This window comes from Acanthochromis polyacanthus, chromosome 11, assembly GCF_021347895.1.
Source record: "Acanthochromis polyacanthus isolate Apoly-LR-REF ecotype Palm Island chromosome 11, KAUST_Apoly_ChrSc, whole genome shotgun sequence".
In the NCBI taxonomy this organism is placed as follows: Eukaryota; Metazoa; Chordata; class Actinopteri; family Pomacentridae; genus Acanthochromis; species Acanthochromis polyacanthus.
In genome coordinates this window covers 2,618,363-2,639,331 of record NC_067123.1, presented here as the reverse complement: position 1 = coordinate 2,639,331, position 20,969 = coordinate 2,618,363, and the positions used below count along the sequence as shown (strand labels likewise).

Here is a 20,969-nt window from a genome sequence, read left to right as displayed (position 1 = left end):
CACTGATGGAAAACAGTCCAAAGAATGAGTCTGATCCTGATAATATGAGGTAGAGAGAGACATTCAATCAAGGCTGACAATGGATGAAAAGATGGAAAATAGAAGAGAGGACATAGATTTGATCTACTCATTCTGTAGGAACACTGTTGGAGGATGGAAACGACAAAAACAAGACAGAAAACGACAAAAACAAGATGCAAAATGACTAAACCATCATCACCAGGTTGTGCTAACATGAGGGACAGATTCTATGAATAATAATAATTATTTAAAATATTATGTTGATTAAAAAATGTTCCCACAAATACAGAGACATGAATGAAAAATAAAACCATAAAAGTAGATTTAAATTAGATTCTAAGTGTTTTATCAGAGATCCAGTTTGGTCATCAGGGGGACAAGAGAAAAACTCCAGACTTATTTGGTATTTAAAACATTTTAAACATTCTTTTCTCCTAGTTTTTATAGATTTGGTCTCAGAACTACTGATGTTTTAGGGTTTAATACGTGGATTATGGGATGTAAAACGTCCTCCAGGTCTGGGACGATCCGTATTTATTTAATGATGACTTTAATTAGCAGCTGACAGAGCGGTTCCTGAGCTGCAGATGTTTCCAGGTGTTGGGGAAGTTGCCGTTAGTTACCCTGAGGGGAGGAGCCGCCCTCCACTTAGATTAAAACGTTCAGTATCAGAGCTCACACCAGCGGGACAGTCGCTTTCCTTCAGCAGCAGAATTAAAGCTCTTTAACATCCACTCCGACTGACTGCAGCTCTGAGGACATCCCTCTGAACCTCTGGACTGGTCCCGGCCCGTCTGTTGTAGCTACCGTTGCTAAAACCTCCTCATTCCTGCCTCTTTGTGAGGATCTGTGCAATTTAAAGGACTGAACGGAAACACTGGTTTGGCTGCTGAACGAGACACGACAAGTAGAGAGCGAGTTAACTCTTCATGTTGAGCTGCTGCTCACATAAACAGGAGCAGCTATGAGGGGAAACCAACATCACTCATGTTTTTAAAGCAGAGACGCCTCATTTAACCACCAGGAAATAAACACAGCTTATATCTCATTAATAACCCCATTAATAATCATTTCTATTTAATCATCACAGATCTCAGTTAAAATGTTCAAACTAATGAAACAGATCAAAACTGTAAATTAATTGATTTTAATAATAATATTAATTATTATTATTATCATTATTATATTTTTAAAAAATATGAATTATTTTTAAAAACATAATTTTGCAGCATTTTTAAATATATTTACATTTCTATTTTTATGTAAATTAATTAACTAAAAATTAAAGAATAAATATAATTCATATATTATTAATAATACTATCATTATTGGTATTATTAATATTCTTTTTATTTATAAAATTATTTATAGAATTACATATTATTTTGATACGAATAAAAATAATCATTTATTAATTGTATTAAAAATTATTTTAAAAGTTTTTATTGTAGTATTTACTACATTTATCATACTTTTATAGTTTTATTGCAGTATTTAGTACATTTATCATACTTTTATAGTTTTATTGCAGTATTTAGTACATTTATCATACTTTTATAGTTTTTATTGCAGTATTTAGTACATTTTATTATAGCTTTATAGTTTTATTGTAGTATTTAGTACATTTTATCATAGTTTTACAGTTTTTATTGTAGTATTTAGTACATTTATCATACTTTTATAGTTTTATTGTAGTATTTAGTACATTTATCATAGTTTTATAGTTTTATTGTAGTATTTAGTACATTTATCATACTTTTATAGTTTTATTGTAGTATTTAGTACATTTATCATAGTTTTATAGTTTTATTGTAGTATTTAGTACATTTATCATACTTTTATAGTTTTATTGTAGTATTTAGTACATTTATCATAGTTTTATAGCTTTTAAAGCCATCCTATTGTCCCTAACTGACCTTTCCTACAGTTGAGTTCATCGGATGTTTTGTTCTGATGTTTGACCACTAAGAGACAAAAAGCAGAAGAGAAACAGAAAATTATTCCTGAAGTCATTTAGAAACTGAAATAAAAACACGACACCAGCGCTGCAGAGTTTAATCTGAAGAGATCTGGACCGTTTTTTAAAACAAATGATTTACATGAAGACAAACATCAGGTCCAAACCCAGCATTATTTATTAAATATCACCTCATTTAGATTCATTTCCTGAACTAGAACTTCTCACTGATGCATCAGATTTAAATGTTTTTACTGAGCACAAAGTAAATCAGAAAATACTGCAGACTGTTTTCAGGAATAAAATATTCTATAAATCTGTTTTTATCGCTTCATGAATCCAAAACTACTGTCAACAGCTGATAAAAATCCATTTTTGTTGTGTTTAACTACTAATATTTAAACATGAACACATTCCTCAGTAAAAACCTTCAGAAAGGAATAAATCTTTAAAGTTTGGTGTCTCTAAGTGCTGCTGATGAGGAGATTTCTGATTCAGAAGATGAGAAAAAAAACTTATATTTTCTCGTCACAAACAGAGAAAATGCAGTGAAATAAATTCTAAAACGTGGATTTTGGACTTTTTCTCACCACTAGTCTGAAGTGGGGCTGGGACTTTAACGCATTAATTAATTAATTACAGACAAAATAACGTGTTAAAATAATAAGAACATAGAGAACAGGTTTGTGTTTCCTGATAAAAATCCAGACAGGAAGTTTCCCACCAGAATAAAACGTTTTCTCTCCTGTTAACCTTCAGCCGGTTTATATTTCTGATTCTGGTTTTATCTGAATATATATTTAATATTCCTGTTCATGGCTCCAAACATCAGGTGGGTTTTATTTACAGCTGATTTCATTAATGACTCTAAATAAACATTAAATATTAACACCTGAAAACAGGAGCAGAGATGAATTCACACCTTTCTGCCACGCTGACAGCTAAAGCACTAAATATATGTGGATATGAGTCACTAATAATAATAAGAATATCAGAGGATTTTTACAGTTTATGATTCAAAATAGAGCGAAATATATTTTAGCATGTTTACCTTTGATCCAACTGCTTCATTTGTGGAGCAAAAACACCAAAAAAGGTAAATTTCTTTGGGTTTTGGATCATTTTTTTAGACACCTAAATGCACTTTTCTGGGCTGAATGGTGATAAAAATTGAGTCTTTTTCCTCATTTTCTATTTTTTACAGACAAACAGTGTCTTCTTAGGTGAGTTTGTTCTAAATAAACTCTAAAATCAGTCAGAAATGTTAAATTTTTAGCTCAAAAAGCAACTTTTCATGTGATAACACAAGAAACCATGAACCTGAACAACAAAAATGCTCAACATTGAACACATTTTTGGTTCAAAATAGGGCAAAATATATTTTAGGATCATTTTAAATTAACACAATTCAAGTGATAATATCAAAAACTGTGAATTTCTTTGGGGTATGGTTTATTTTGTGGAAAAAACATGACACCTAATTACACTTTTGGGCTAAATGGTGATAAAACCAAGGGTTTTTCTTTATTTTCTCACTTTTTACAGACAAACGATGTCTTTTATGTTGCATTGGCGTAAATTATTTTGTTCTTTTGTGTGTAATTTTTTATTCTTGTAGCTCAAAAAGCGACTTGTCGTGTGATAACAGAAGAAATCATGAACCTGTACGACCAAAATACTCAACACTGAAGACACAAAGCAAAGAAAAGCTGATTGACTGTTTTTCACCACAGATTCACTGCAGGGCTGTTTGTGTAAATTAAAACAATAAGAAATGATGTTAAAAGCAGAGAATTACTGTGAAATATTCAGCTCGACCTGCTGTCGGTGAAATAATTCAGATTTAATGACGTTAAAATGGGATTCTTGCAGCTGTACGAGGCTCTAAGTCTGAATGAAACTGTGCGATGTGATTAATCAGTGAGTTGAAGCAGCTCAAATCCTCGTCTAGCTGCTGGTTTCTGACGTTAACTTCGTCATGTGAGGCTTCAGGACACGCTGACGAAGCTTCTTTAACCGATTCTCCTCAGCACAGTGATAGCGCGCTACGCTATTAGCATTTCCTGTGTGATGGAGGAGACGTGATGAACCGGGTCAAAAGGCAACAACAAGACAAACAGACGCAGAAGAAACAAGAAGAACGAGGTCAGATTAACGCCTCACTGACTGATGGATTTAGGAGGGAAATGAACCGACTGCCTTCAGTTAGCACCCTTTAAGGTCTTTACTTCATGAAAACAACACAACAGAGGCTTCAAATACAAAAACTGACCACAAAAAACAACCACAAACTGACTGAGAGTGACCACAAAGACACAAAACAACCTCAAGAGCTCGAAAATTACAACAAAAACAACCTTAAAAAACACAAATACTAGAGATCAGACAATTTACCACACAAAAAACTGATTTACAACGACAAAAACACACTATAAGAGGCACAAAATGACTGTAGAGAGATAAAAACAAGGCTTCAAGAGTCAGAAATTAACAGAAAAAAAGACACAGAAAAGGCTACAAAAACAACTAGAACGAGGAATCTGAGCACCTATCGCACAAAAAAATGACTACACAACCACAAAGAGACAGAAAACAACCGTTAAACTGACCGAGTATGACCACAGAGACACAAAATGATGACAAAGAGGCAGAAAACCTCCTGAAAGAGACACAAAAACAACTAGAAAAAGAAAAAGTTGACTATAAAGAGACAGAAAACGACCGTTAAATTGACTGATGATGACTACAAAGACACAAAACAACCTCAAGAGGCAGAACACCTCCTGAAAGAGACACAAAAACAACTACAAAGAGACAAAAATGAGCTCAAAGAGACAGAAAACAACCTTAGAGAGACACAAAAACAACTATAAAGGGAGACCAGACAACACAAAAATATCTAAAACAGAAAAAAAAACACTTCGAACTAACAAAAAATGACCTCAAAGAGACAAAACAACCTGAAAATCATAGAAAATATCTACAAAGATACAAAACAACCTCAAGAGGCAGAAAATGATGACAAAGATACAGAAAAACCACTGGAAAGAAACCCAAAAACAACTAGAAAAGAGACAGAAAACAACTCTTAAATTGACCGATTGTGACTACAAAGACACAAAATGACCTCAAGAGTCAGAAAATGAAGACAAAGACACAAAACCTCCTGAAAGAGACACAAAAACAACTACAAATGGAGATCAGACAACTTGCAACACAAAAAATGTCTGACAGAAAAATACATTTCAAATTGACAAAAAATAAGCTCAAAGAGACAAAAAGAACCTGAAAATGACACAAAATGAGCTCAAAGAGACAAAAACAAGCTCAAAGAGACAGAAAAGATAAAACTTCAAATTGTCAAAAACCAACTCACTGAGACACAAAATGACGACAACAAGAGGTCAGACTGTACCACACAAAAATGACCATGACAACAAAAACACACTTCAAACTGACAAAAAGTTACTTCAAAGTTCTAAAATAATCTTGAATCCTACAGAAAATGATGTGAAAATAACACAAAATGACCACAAAGAGACAAAAAATGTGCTCAAAGAGACAAATAAGACAAAGATAAAACTTCAAATAAAACAACCTCAGAGACAGAAAACAAGCCTTAGATTGACCCATTGTGCTTATAAAGACAGAAAATGACATCAGGAGTCACAAAATGACGACAAAGATACACAAAACCTTCTGGAAGAGACACAAAAACAACTACAAATGGAAATCAGACAACGGATGACACAAAAAATGAGTACAACAGAAAAAACACCTCAAACTGACAAAAAAAAATGGCCTTAAAGATACGAAACAACCTGGAGTCAGACAGAAAATGACCTGAAAATGACACAAAATGACCACAAAGAGACAAAAATGAGCTCAAAGAGACAGAAGACCTCCTGAAAGAGACACAAAAACACCTCCAACACTTACAGCGCACAAAATGACTACAACAACAAAAACACGCTTCAAAAAAGACAAAAAATGACCTCAAAGAGTCAGAAAGGACCCCTAAAAGGACACAAAATGACAACAAAGAGACAGAAGACCTCCTGAAAGAGACACAAAAACAACTCCAACAAGGAATCATAGTACTTACAGCGCATAAAATGACTACAACAACAAAAACACACTTAAAAATAGACAAAAAATGACCTCAAAGAGTCAGAAAGGACCCCAAAAATGACACAAAATGACAACAAAGAGACATCAGACAGCATAACAACACACAATCAAGAATCCAAAAGCCATAAAATAACCACAAACTATTTAAAAGAGACGAAAAACTACACCAAAGAGACATCTTTGAAAAACACAAAAAAGACCTGGAAGGACACGACATGACCAGACTATTTTAAAAACACACAAACTCAAAGGTTTCTAATTTAGCTCCTTTTTAAGTCTTATTTCTAACTGTTCAGACGCTAATCATCATGAATCCAGATCTAATTCCAGCAGAAATCAGGAACCGGTCGCCGTTCAAACAGACCTGAGGACCGTTTCTATCGTCCTCTGTCGGCCGGACTGAAGAACTGTTCTAGCTGTGGATTATTTCTGCGGTTTGGCCCAGTGTGGCCATTAAAGAACGCACACAGGAAGTGTTGTCATGATAAACAAACAGACTGTGGCTGCTCGGCGTGGATCGACTGCTGGGATGGCACCGATGCAGTTTTCACACCCAGCATGGAACGCTGCAGAACCGCAGAACTGTGAAGCGCTAACGTCTGTCCACACGCAAATCTGTCACTTCTCCACACAACACGCCATCCCTGCAGCCAATCGGAGGCTCCGTAGCGCTCCCATATGCTCCTTCAGCTCCAACATGTTGGCCTCGTGCGTTATTGTGTTTTAGTCTAAAGATCTGCTGATGTTCACACGTTCCTAAACACCAGACTCTGCTTCATTCACGCCTGCCGCTAACGCTTGGCTCCGTCACACGATAGCCGCTGTAGAAAACGATGCACAAACACACTCTGTGTGTTAAAACGAGCATTTAGACACACAAAGTAAACCCACAATCCTCTGTTTATAGCAGGAGCAGAGCTTCACACCACAGTAATCCCACCTTAACGAGAAGAATAAAGGTGGTATGATGAGTTTGACAGCCTCCATGTTCATTAGCAGGCAGCAGACAGGAAGTGAAAGTGAAGCGACAGTTTTAGTGTAAAATCAACAATCTGCTGTCGCATTTAAACTCTATAGAACAGAGCCAACACCAAACAACCTGAAGAGTCAGAAAATGACAACAAAGATACAGAGAACAGCCTCAAAGGGACAAAAAACAACCAAGAAAAGACGTCTGACGAAAAACACAAACTAAAAAATGACTTCAAAGACACGAAACAACCTGAAGAGTTTGAAAATTAGTACAAAGATACAGAGAACAGCCTCAAAAAGACACAAAAACAACCAAGAAAAGACGTCTGACGAAAAACACAAACTAAAAAATGACTTCAAAGACACCAAACAACCTGAAGAGTTTGAAAATTAGTACAAAGATACAGAGAACAGCCTCAAAAAGACACAAAAACAACCAAGAAAAGACGTCTCACGAAAAACACAAAACTAAAAAATGACTTCAAAGACACCAAACAACCTGAAGAGTCAGAAAATGACAACAAAGATACAGAGAACAGCCTCAAAGGGACAAAAAACAACCAAGAAAAGACGTCTGACGAATAACACAAACTAAAAAATGACTTCAAAGACACGAAACAACCTGAAGAGTTTGAAAATTAGTACAAAGATACAGAGAACAGCCTCAAAAAGACATAAAAACAACCAAGAAAAGACGTCTGACGAAAAACACAAACTAAAAAATGACTTCAAAGACACCAAACAACCTGAAGAGTTTGAAAATTAGTACAAAGATACAGAGAACAGCCTCAAAAAGACACAAAAACAACCAAGAAAAGACGTCTGACGAAAAACACAAACTAAAAAATGACTTCAAAGACACCAAACAACCTGAAGAGTTTGAAAATTAGTACAAAGATACAGAAAACAGCCTCAAAAAGACATAAAAACAACCAAGAAAAGACGTCTGACGAAAAACACAAACTAAAAAATGACTTCAAAGACACCAAACAACCTGAAGAGTTTGAAAATTAGTACAAAGATACAGAGAACAGCCTCAAAAAGACATAAAAACAACCAAGAAAAGACGTCTGACGAAAAACACAAACTAAAAAATGACTTCAAAGACACCAAACAACCTGAAGAGTTTGAAAATTAGTACAAAGATACAGAGAACAGCCTCAAAAAGACACAAAAACAACCAAGAAAAGACGTCTGACGAAAAACACAAACTAAAAAATGACTTCAAAGACACCAAACAACCTGAAGAGTTTGAAAATTAGTACAAAGATACAGAAAACAGCCTCAAAAAGACATAAAAACAACCAAGAAAAGACGTCTGACGAAAAACACAAACTAAAAAATGACTTCAAAGACACCAAACAACCTGAAGAGTCTGAAAACGACAACAAAGATATAAAAAGACATCAGACAACGTAGAACCCAAAACAATCACACTGCTAAAAATGACTTTTAAGACCTAAAACAACCTAAAGAGCTGGAACATGTCTACAAAGATACAGAAAACTACCTGAAAAAGACCCCAAAACAACTACAAAAGACACCTTACAGTGCAAATAATTGCGATGACGTCACAAAACACACTTTAAATTGACAAAATATGACTTTAGTGACCTAAAACAGACACATTAACAACTACAGACATCAGACATAAAAAAAAAAAACAACACAAAAACAACTAAATGCACAAAGACAGAAAACATTTGTAATGTCAGTGATGTTTGCCATTGGTTTCCTGTTAAACTTTATAATAATCCACCCAAATAAAGTCCTCACAAAAAGACTCAAATCTCACTTCAAATTGACAAAACAATGAAATTAAAACACATAAAACATCCTTAATGCTCAGAAAATGTCAGAAAAGCACAGAGAATGTTTGTAGTGTCTCTAATTTTGTTGCAAATCACAAAAAGTATACTGTATTTATGCTAATGTCTAGAGCTCTACAAAACAGAGTTTATTCCAAGTCTTCAAAGACCTAAAGAGCCAGAAAACAACAACAAAGATACAAAAAAAAACTACAAAAAGACATCAGATAACTTACAACACCAGAAATAGCAATCAGATGTAAAACAGCCAAAAAATGACTTCAAAGATCCAGAAAATCTTGAAAAAAACACAAAAACAACCAAAGAAAGACGTCTGACAAAAACACAAGCTAAAAAATTACCTCAAAGACACAAAAGGAAATGTCTACAAACACGTAGAAAGCAACCACAAAGAGCCACAAACCTACAACATGACATCAGACAACACAGAAAAATGACAAAAAACACACTTCACATTGGTAAAAAAATGACTTTGAAGACTTAAAACAACCTTAAGAGCTGGAATACGACTACAAAGATACAGAAAAGTACCTCAAAAAGACACAAAAACAACCACAAACTACTTTGGACAACATCAAAAACAACTAAAAGCACATTTTAAAGTGACAGAATGCGACTTTAAAGACATAAAACGATGTTCAGAGTCAGAATTCCTCCAGCAGTAAAGTCAGTACTGAGCTGCTTTCATGTGAAAATCTACAGAATACAGACGCTGACGGAGACTTTTCATCCACTGCAGCTGTCAGAAACTAACTGACGACCGATTATTTTATATTTAATGAGCTGAGAAGAAGAAAACAAGCTGTCTGATATGAAACACGTGACACTAACAGGTCAGTGTGACGTCCTGCTGCTCAGAAACAAGAAACTCTCAGTTTAAAACCAGAAATCAGCATCACAATCCCTCGAGTTAGCAGCTTTAAATAAGTCTTTATTAATGGCACAGCAGGAAAATGTGAAGCGTGGGAGCAGAGAAATAAAAACTAAACATGCTGATAAATTCTTCTGTTTGTGTAGATGGTGAATAGATTCCTGTCAGGGTTGTTCTATATTTAGAAAGACTCTGAAACCACAAACGTTTGGCCGTGAGCAGGAAACACTGAAAACTAACGCAGAGAAACATGAACCTGAAGTTTGTCTTCAACCATAACAACAGAAAATAAAAGTATTTAGAGCAGAGGAGGAGCAGCTGGTGGAGGTTTACACTGCCGTTCAAAGGCTTATGGTCACTGAGAAACGTCCTTATTACGAAAGAAAAGCAGATTTTTTCCAAAGAAAACAACATTATATTAATAATAAATCCAGTGCAGACATTCATGTGGTAAATGACTGTTCTAGCTGAAATTGTAATGAAATTGTCTGGGTGACCCCAAACTTTTGAACGATAGTGTATATTTTTACTATATTTTCACTGTATGTTTGCAAGATTTTTATTGTATTTTTATTAGATTTTTACTGTAGTTTTATTAGATTTTTACTGTATTTTTTTATCATACTTTAGCTATTTTTTTACTTTATTTTTCATTGTGTTTTGTCAGATTTTTACTGTATTTTTACTATGTTTTACGGGATTTTTACTATATTTTTTTACTGTATTTTTAACTATATTTTTACAGTATTTTTTAATGTTTGGATTATATTTTTACTGTATTTTTATTAGATTTTTACTGTATTTTTTACTGTATTTTTTATCATATTTTAGCTATTTTCTTTACTTTATTTTTCATTGTGTTTTGTCAGATTTTTACCGTATTTTTAAGAGATTTTTACTGCATTTTTACGATATATTTTTTCTGTATTTTTACTATGTTTTATGGGATTTTTACTATTTTTTACTGTATTTTTAAAAATATTTTGACAGTATTTTTTAATATTTGGATTATATTTTACTGTATTTTTATTATGCTTTAACTGTATTTTTTCTGTATTTTTACTGTATTTTTACAATATTTTATCGAGATTTATTATTGTGTTTTTATTAAATATTTTCTATATTTTTACTCTATTTTTTTTATTTTTTACTGTATTTTACTACACTACCATTTAAAAGTTTGGAGTCACTTAGAAACGTCCTTATTTCTGAATGAAAAGCTTTTCTCTTCAATGAAGATACCATTAAATGAATGATAAATCCAGTGTAGACATAGTTAATGTGGTAAATGACTATTCTACATAGAAACGGCTGATTTTTAATGGAATATCTCCATAGAGGTACAGAGGCTGGTCTTCTACAGACAGGCTCTGGTTGGAGGTCATCAACCTCCTCAGAAGTCTCTGTCTTGGTGCCCACTGCCGGCTAAACCCTCACAGATACCAAAAACCACGTCAGCATCCACAATAATCACAATTCTAACAACCCAGCAGCACCACAAAGGTTCTCAATGAGCAGTTCTGATTGAAACTTTGACCTTCTTACTCGGTAGTTTAAATGACTCATTTACAGCCAGTCGATGAATCATGAAGATCCTTCAACAAAAAGCCACATTCTGGACACGGTTTAATGCAGCACAATGCAAGTTTTCAGTTGTTTTATAACAGAACAAGGAGGTGAAGTCTAATCTGACACGCTTTCAGTCAAATAGAACGAGAACTTACTGAAAATGTAGGAAAAGCCACAGCAGAGTCATCTAAGCAATAAAAAAGTCTTACAAGATTATTCTAAAGGGAAGAATGTAACTTTAAGACACAAAGATGAGTTTTTAGAGGTTTCAGTTTAAGAGTTTCCATGGAGTAGAAAAGAGACAAACATGTTTTTGTTTTTGCATCTGTCTGCTCACAACACAACACCAGACCTGAGTTTTTATGTTTACACTGAAAGACGAAACAGAGAACCTGATGGACAGATGAATACGTTCCACTAGTGTCTGTCTGCACAAGCAGAGGTGATGTATTAGAATAAATGATGATTATTGAATGAATGTGCAGGCTGGTAACACAAACTCTGGATGATGTTTCAAACCAAACCACCACAGAGAGACGCAGGACTGAGGAGAGGAAATAAACACAACCTGACTCATTTAACAGTACAGCTGTCTGTATTTAGGTTCAATTTACAGAATATTCTCCTTAAATTCTACATCTGTGTCCAGCAGCAGCTCAGTTCTTCTTTTTCCTCTGTTTAAGCAGAAAGGACGCTAAAAAAACACTTCTGCTCCTCGTGTCACTGACAGCATTTACGGTATTTACTGTTCTAAAGTTTGGGGTCATCCAGATAATTCCATGTTTTCCAGTAAAACTCCCACTTTTATCCATGTGCTAACATAACTGAACAAGGGTTTTGTAACCATCAGTGAGCCTTTCAGCACCATTAGCTAGCACAATGTAGCATTAGAACACAGGAGTGATGGTTGCTGGAAATGTTCCTCTGTACCCCTATGGGGTACAGAGGTACCTAACAATGTCTGCACTGGATTTATCATTTATTTAAGGTGATTTGCATTGAAAATAAAACTGCTTTTCTTTCAGAAATAAGGACATTTCTATAACGTTTGAATGCTGGTGCAGATCCACACATAAAGCATGTAGAGAAAGCAGAAACACAACAACAGAGCATAAATGACAGCATTCACTCATGGAGACGTTCCACAGAAACAATGACAGCAGAGGAAGAGCTGCTCCGTTTGTTGTGTTTGTCACAAACTGTTTGTGCAACAAAAATACCAATCCAGTGTCATCACGTCACAGAACGAAACCAACTTCAGTCAGTCTGAAACCATGAAGTGAACCAACAACAACGACAGCCAAACACAGCAGCAAATGGAGGAAACAGCAAACTGATTCCACTCTGAAGCTCCTCCATGAACAGAACGGAGTGTCTAAAAAGTCAGGATTTATCCGTAATTCATCAAACCAACGAGAATATTTACTGAAGATACAGAAAACTGCTTCAAAAAGACACAAAAACAGCTACAAAAGACACCGTACAGTGCAAATAATTGTGATTGCCATGACAAAAACACTTTAAACTGACAAAAGAAATGTCCTCAATGACATAAAACAACCTAAAGAATCTGGAAATGACTGCAAAGATGCAGAAAACAACCTCAAAGACACACAAGCAACCAAGACAAGACATCAGGCAACTTAGAACACAAAAAACAGCTCTCCAAAGACACCAAACAACCTAAAGAGCCAGAAAACGTCTACAAAGATACAAAAAAAACCTACAAAACGACATCAGGCAACTTAGAACACAAAAATGCCATCCACACTGGCAAAAAATGACTTTCAAGACATAAAACAACCTAAAGAGGCAGAATATGACTACAAAGATGCAGAAAACAACCAAGACACAAAAACAACCAAGAAAAGACACAAAAACAACCAAGAAGACACAAAAACAACCAAGAAAAGACACAAAAACAACCAAGAAGACACAAAAACAACCAAGAAGACACAAAAACAACCAAGAAAATAGACAAAAACAACCAAGAAGACACAAAAACAACCAATAAAAGACACAAAAACAACCTCAAAAAGACAAAAAAACAACCTCAAAAGACACAAAAACAACCAAGAAAAGACATAAAAACAACCTCAAAAGACACAAAAACAACCTCAAAAGACACAAAAACAACCAAGAAAAGACACAAAAACAACCAAGAAAAGACACAAAAACAACCTCAAAAGACACAAAAACAACCAAGAAAAGACACAAAAACAACCTCAAAAGACACAAAACAACCAAGAAGACACAAAAACAACCAAGAAAAGACACAAAAACAACCAAGAAAAGACACAAAAACAACCAAGAAAAGACACAAAAACAACCTCAAAAGACACAAAAACAACCAAGAAAAGACACAAAAACAACCTCAAAAGACACAAAAACAACCAAGAAGACACAAAACAACCAAGAAAAGACACAAAAACAACCAAGAAAGACACAAAAACATCCAAGAAGACACAAAAACAACCTCAAAAAGACACAAAAACAACCTCAAAAAGACACAAAAACAACCTCAAAAAGACACAAAAACAACCAAGAAAAGACACAAAAACAACCAAGAAGACACAAAAACAACCAAGAAAATACACAAAAACAACCTCAAAAGACACAAAAACAACCTCAAAAAGACACAAATCAACCAAGAAAAGACACAAAAACAACCAAGAAAAGACACAAAACAACCAAGAAGACACAAAAACAACCTCAAAAAGACACAAAAACAACCAAGAAAAGACACAAATCAACCAAGAAAAGACACAAAAACAACCAAGAAGACACAAAAACAACCAAGAAAAGACACAAAAACAACCAAGAAGACACAAAAACAACCTCAAAAAGACACAAAAACAACCAAGAAAAGACACAAAAACAACCAAGAAAAGACACAAATCAACCAAGAAACGACACAAAAACAACCAAGAAAATACACAAAAACAACCTCAAAAAGACACAAAAACAACCTCAAAAAGACACAAAAACAACCAAGAAAAGACACAAAACAACCTCAAGAAGACACAAAAACAACCAAGAAACTACACAAAAACAACCTCAAAAAGACACAAAAACAACCAAGAAGACACAAAAACAACCTCAAAAAGACACAAAAACAACCTCAAGAAGACACAAAACAACCTCAAAAAGACACAAAAACAACCTCAAGAAGACACAAAAACAACCAAGAAACGACACAAAAACAACCTCAAAAAGACACAAAAACAACCAAGAAAAGACACAAAAACAACCAAGAAGACACAAAAACAACCAAGAAAATACACAAAAACAACAAGAAGACACAAAAACAACCTCAAAAAGACACAAAAACAACCTCAAGAAGACACAAAAACAACCTCAAAAAGACACAAAAACAACCTCAAGAAGACACAAAAACAACCAAGAAACTACACAAAAACAACCTCAAAAGACACAAAAACAACCAAGAAAAGACACAAAAACAACCAAGAAGACACAAAAACAACCAAGAAAATACACAAAAACAACCTCAAAAAGACACAAAAACAACCTCAAAAAGACACAAATCAACCAAGAAAAGACACAAAACAACCAAGAAAAGACACAAAAACAACCAAGAAAAGACACAAAAACAACCTCAAAAAGACACAAAAACAACCAAGAAAAGACACAAATCAACCAAGAAAAGACACAAATCAACCAAGAAAAGACACAAAAACAACCAAGAAGACACAAAAACAACCAAGAAAAGACACAAAACAACCAAGAAGACACAAAAACAACCTCAAAAAGACACAAAAACAACCTCAAAAAGACACAAAAACAACCAAGAAAAGACACAAATCAACCAAGAAACGACACAAAAACAACCAAGAAAATACACAAAAACAACCTCAAAAAGACACAAAAACAACCTCAAAAAGACACAAAAACAACCAAGAAAAGACACAAAAACAACCAAGAAAAGACACAAAAACAACCTCAAGAAGACACAAAAACAACCAAGAAACTACACAAAAACAACCTCAAAAAGACACAAAAACAACCAAGAAGACACAAAAACAACCTCAAAAAGACACAAAAACAACCTCAAGAAGACACAAAAACAACCTCAAAAAGACACAAAAACAACCTCAAGAAGACACAAAAACAACCAAGAAAATACACAAAAACAACCTCAAAAAGACACAAAAACAACCTCAAAAAGACACAAAAACAACCAAGAAAAGACACAAAAACAACCAAGAAAAGACACAAAAACAACCTCAAGAAGACACAAAAACAACCAAGAAACTACACAAAAACAACCTCAAAAAGACACAAAAACAACCAAGAAACGACACAAAAACAACCTCAAAAAGACACAAAAACAACCTCAAGAAGACACAAAAACAACCTCAAAAAGACACAAAAACAACCTCAAGAAGACACAAAAACAACCAAGAAACGACACAAAAACAACCTCAAAAAGACACAAAAACAACCAAGAAACGACACAAAACAACCAAGAAGACACAAAAACAACCAAGAAACGACACAAAAACAACCAAGAAGACACAAAAACAACCAAGAAAAGACACAAAAACAACCAAGAAAAGACACAAAAACAACCTCAAAGACACAAAAACAACCAAGAAAAGACACAAAAACAACCAAGAAAAGACATCTGACAAAAAACACAAACTAAAAAATGACTTCCAAGACACAAAACAACTCCAAAGGTCACCTTACAATGTAAATAACTGCAAATGCAATGACAAAAAAACACTTTAAATTGACAAAAACGACCTCAGTAACTTAAAAAAACCTGAAGAAAACATCTTCAAAGACGCAAAAACAGCCAAGAAAAGACATCAGGCGACTAAAAACACACATTAAACAATCGTAAAGGCCAGAAAAAGGCCGAACACAGCGACAGTGTTTGGAGGAAACAACAAACTGATTCCATGAACAGAAGCAAACATCCAGGAGCAGATTTAAGACTAAAAACATCGGATCAACGAGGATATTCTGCCGTGGAAACAACCTGCAGAGGATCTCACTTTACTTTTTTCACTATACTTGAATCATCTGTAAAACAGCAGAACTATCTATTCGAGCCATCTGCTCTGTGGTCAGCACAAGCAGCCAAACGTTTCCTCTCAGAACCAACAAATCCAGCAGACTTCTGTGAACCCTGTGAAGCCCAGAACACGTCAAAGCCACGTCATGTAAATAAAGTCACTGAAACTACAAAGCTCTGCTCTGTTTGCCGTCACCATGGAGACGGATCAGATGAGCTGTGATGAACCTTCAGGACGTTTAGGCTGAACTGCAGGACGTGTAGACGACTGAGGACTTTGGAGGTTTTAGATTGGACACGCTAACAGCAGTTTTCTTCTTTTTGTGTAAAATAATGAAGAACATTCAACCTTTCCTGAATGAGGAGTTTTAGTGTTTTATTCTGTTTAGTTCAGACGTTCTCTCTGGTTTTATTCCACTTTTAGTGTTTTATTCTGTTTAGTTCAGATGTTCTCTCTGGTTTTATTCCACCTTTAGTGTTTTATTCTGTTTAGTTCAGACGTTCTCTCTGGTTTTATTCCACTTTTAGCGTTTTATTCTGTTTATTTCAGATGTTCTCTCTGGTTTTATTCCACCTTTAGCGTTTTATTCTGTTTAGCTCAGACGTTCTCTCTGGTTTTATTCCACCTTTAGTGTTTTATTCTGTTTAGCTCAGACGTTCTCTCTGGTTTTATTCCACCTTTAGTGTTTTATTCTGTTTAGCTCAGACGTTCTCTCTGGTTTTATTCCACTTTTTAGTGTTTTATTCTGTTTATTTCAGACGTTCTCTCTGGTTTTATTCCACCTTTAGTGTTTTATTCTGTTTATTTCAGATGTTCTCTCTGGTTTTATTCCACCTTTAGCGTTTTATTCTGTTTAGCTCAGACGTTCTCTCTGGTTTTATTCCACCTTTAGTGTTTTATTCTGTTTAGCTCAGACGTTCTCTCTGGTTTTATTCCACCTTTAGTGTTTTATTCTGTTTAGCTCAGACGTTCTCTCTGGTTTTATTCCACTTTTTAGTGTTTTATTCTGTTTATTTCAGACGTTCTCTCTGGTTTTATTCCACTTTTTAGTGTTTATTCTGTTTATTTCAGACGTTCTCTCTGGTTTTATTCCACCTTTAGTGTTTTATTCTGTTTAGTTCAGATGTTCTCTCTGGTTTTATTCCACTTTTAGTGTTTTATTCTGTTTAGTTCAGACGTTCTCTCTGGTTTTATTCCACTTTTAGTGTTTTATTCTGTTTAGTTCAGACGTTCTCTCTGGTTTTATTCCACTTTTAGTGTTTTATTCTGTTTATTTCAGACGTTCTCTCTGGTTTTATTCCACCTTTAGTGTTTTATTCTGTTTAGTTCAGACGTTCTCTCTGGTTTTATTCCACTTTTAGTGTTTTATTCTGTTTATTTCAGACGTTCTCTCTGGTTTTATTCCACCTTTAGTGTTTTATTCTGTTTAGTTCAGACGTTCTCTCTGGTTTTATTCCACTTTTAGTGTTTTATTCTGTTTATTTCAGACGTTCTCTCTGGTTTATTCCACCTTTAGTGTTTTATTCTGTTTAGTTCAGACGTTCTCTCTGGTTTTATTCCACTTTTAGTGTTTTATTCTGTTTATTTCAGACGTTCTCTCTGGTTTTATTCCACCTTTAGTGTTTTATTCTGTTTAGTTCAGACGTTCTCTCTGGTTTTATTCCACTTTTAGCCGCCTGGTTCTTCAGTGTGACGTCGTCTCTCTAATTCTATCATTCTATATCAGTCTTCAGACTTCCTAGTTTCTTTGTTTGCTAATTTATCTAATTCTTCATTTAATTCTCATCATTGTGCTGTAACGGGCTGCTCTGACTCGTCTACAGTTTGTTTTATCGTCTGTGTTTCATGTTTTGATGTCATTTAGACTTTTTCTGTCATTTTGGATCAATTCTGGATAAACGTCAGTAATTCTGGACAGATTTTTGAACATTTTAGGAATTCTAGATCAGTTTCGGTCATTTAGGAAGTTTAGAAAAACACTTTGGTCAGAGTTCTGTCACTGTGGACACATTTAGAGTCTAGTTTGGTGTTTTTGCAGTGATGTGAGCAGCTGGAAGCAGAACAGAACAAAAGGACCGTCTTTCTTCTATTTGCACATTTTGAACTAATTTTGGGTCATTGTGGACAATTTTTCATGCATTTTGAACAGATTTCACGTAATTTTTTGTCACATTTTAGGAATTTTGGATCAGTTTTAGTCATTTGGAACATTTAGAAAAATGTTTTTGACCAGATTTATGTCTTTTTAGACTCATTTTGAGTCATTGTGAAAACACTGTGGTGATTATTTTGGACACGTGAGTCATTTTCTGTCATTTTGATAAACCTGAGCCATTTTGGACGGATTTCACCTCATTCCAGACACAGTTTAGACAAATTTTAGGAAAGAATTAGAAAAGTTCTGGTCTTTCTGGACTATTTGTGGGTCATTGTTGACCAGATTTCTGTCACTGTGGACACATTTAGAGTCTAGTTTTGTGTATTTGAACACAATGACATGTTGTTTTTGCAAGTTTTGGACTAATTTTGGGTCATTCTGGACAATGTTTTATGCATTTTGAACAAGTTTTAGTCATTTTGGATGGATTTCACCTAATTTTTGACACATTTTAGGAATTCTGGATCAGTTTTAGTCATTTGGGACATTTAGAAAAATGCTTTGGACCAAATTTGTGTCTTTTTAGACTCATTTTGAGTCAGTCTGAGAACACTTTGGTGATTATTTTGGACACATTTGAGTCTTTTTCTGCCATTTTGGATCACTTTTGGATAAACTAAAGTCATTTTGGACGGATTTCACCTCATTCCAGACACAATTTAGACAAACTTTTGTAATTTTAGAAAAGTTTTAGTCATTTTGGACTATTTTGGGTCATTATTATCTAGATTTATGTCATTGTGAACACATTTAGAGTCTTATTTTGTGTATTTGCAGTGATGTGTGCAGCTGGAAGCAGAACAGTCACACTAGGACATGATGCTGCATACATAAAGTTATTATTATATCTGTTTTGCTCTTTTGTTTATGATTTCAACGGTTCTAAAACAGACGGTAACTCTGAGCTCCAGTCCTGTTGTTTTGAACCACGGTGAATAAAAACTGAATGTGAGCAGCATAAAGAAGCTCCGGGGGCTCAGAGGGTTCATGAAGCTGCAGCTCATCAACTCACCTTTCAGATTCTTAGGGTGGTTCTGTTTGGTGCGCGGCATCTTTCCGCCTCAGCTCACAGGTGCATCTTGGGAAAAGAGCGATTTAACCTTGAGGAGAGTCGACTCCTGAGCCTTGGTCCGGATGCATCTGCAGGAAAACACATAAACACACACTATTAGATCCAGATCCTCCAACAGGTGGACGAGGCCGGACCTTCCTCACATCTGTCCAACCTCTGCAGAGCTGCTGTCTGATCCTGAGGTGGAGCATCGCTGAAACTGACAGACAGCAACAACAAGGTCCGAGGATGGCAGGAACCAGGAGTTAGTCTGAGCCCAGAATCACCGTTTCCTCCCTGACAGAACCTCACACCAGCATCCTGGAGACCCCAGATCCACCTGTCTGTCTACAGCTCACATCTACCTGTCTACAGCTCACATCTACCTGTCTACAGCTCACATCTACCTGTCTGTCTACGGCTCACATCCACCTGTCTACGGCTCACATCCACCTGTCTGTCTACAGCTCACATCTACCTGTCTACAGCTCACATCCACCTGTCTACAGCTCACATCCACCTGTCTGCGGCTCACATCCACCTGTCTACAGCTCACATCCACCTGTCTACAGCTCACATCCACCTGTCTACAGCTCACATCTACCTGTCTACAGCTCACATCTACCTGTCTACAGCTCACATCCACCTGTCTACGGCTCACATCCACCTGTCTGCGGCTCACATCCACCTGTCTACAGCTCACATCCACCTGTCTACAGCTCACATCCACCTGTCTACGGCTCACATCTACCTGTCTACGGCTCACATCTACCTGTCTACGGCTCACATCTACCTGTCTACGGCTCACATCCACCTGTCTACAGCTCACATCCACCTGTCTACGGCTCACATCCACCTGTCTACGGCTCACATCCACCTGTCTGTCTGCGGCTCACATCCACCTGTCTGCAGCTCACATCCACCTGTCTACAGCTCACATCCACCTGTCTACGGCTCACATCCACCTGTCTACGGCTCACATCCACCTGTCTACGGCTCACATCCACCTGTCTACGGCTCACATCCACCTGTCTACGGCTCACATCCACCTGTCTGTCTGCGGCTCACATCCACCTGTCTTCAGCTCACATCCACCTGTCTGTCTGCGGCTCACATCCACCTGTCTTCAGCTCACATCCACCTGTCTGTCTGCGGCTCACATCCACCTGTCTACAGCTCACATCCACCTGTCTACAGCTCACATCCACCTGTCTACAGCTCACATCCACCTGTCTATAGCTCACATCCACCTGTCTACGGCTCACATCCACCTGTCTGTCTACAGCTCACATCCACCTGTCTACGGCTCACATCCACCTGTCTACGGCTCACATCCACCTGTCTGTCTGCGGCTCACATCCACCTGTC

At 35.9% G+C, this 20,969-nt stretch overlaps 1 protein-coding gene across 2 annotated transcripts in view; it reads right to left on the bottom strand.

The window, feature by feature from the left end:
• hivep1 (HIVEP zinc finger 1) overlaps positions 1–20,314 on the bottom strand; it is a 77,609-nt gene extending 57,295 nt beyond the window's left edge. The window contains exons 1-3 of one of the 2 annotated variants that reach the window (XM_051955654.1): positions 20,143–20,314; positions 19,777–20,008; positions 19,563–19,690 (exon numbers count right to left, since the gene is read on the bottom strand). In XM_051955654.1, coding sequence (XP_051811614.1) covers positions 19,563–19,602 — 40 coding nt within the window. In that variant the 5' untranslated portion in view covers positions 19,603–19,690; positions 19,777–20,008; positions 20,143–20,314. The remainder of the gene's footprint in view (positions 1–19,562; positions 19,691–19,776; positions 20,009–20,142) is intronic. The other variant, XM_051955655.1, reaches the window with a different exon arrangement.
• Positions 20,315–20,969: the final 655 nt, after the last annotated feature.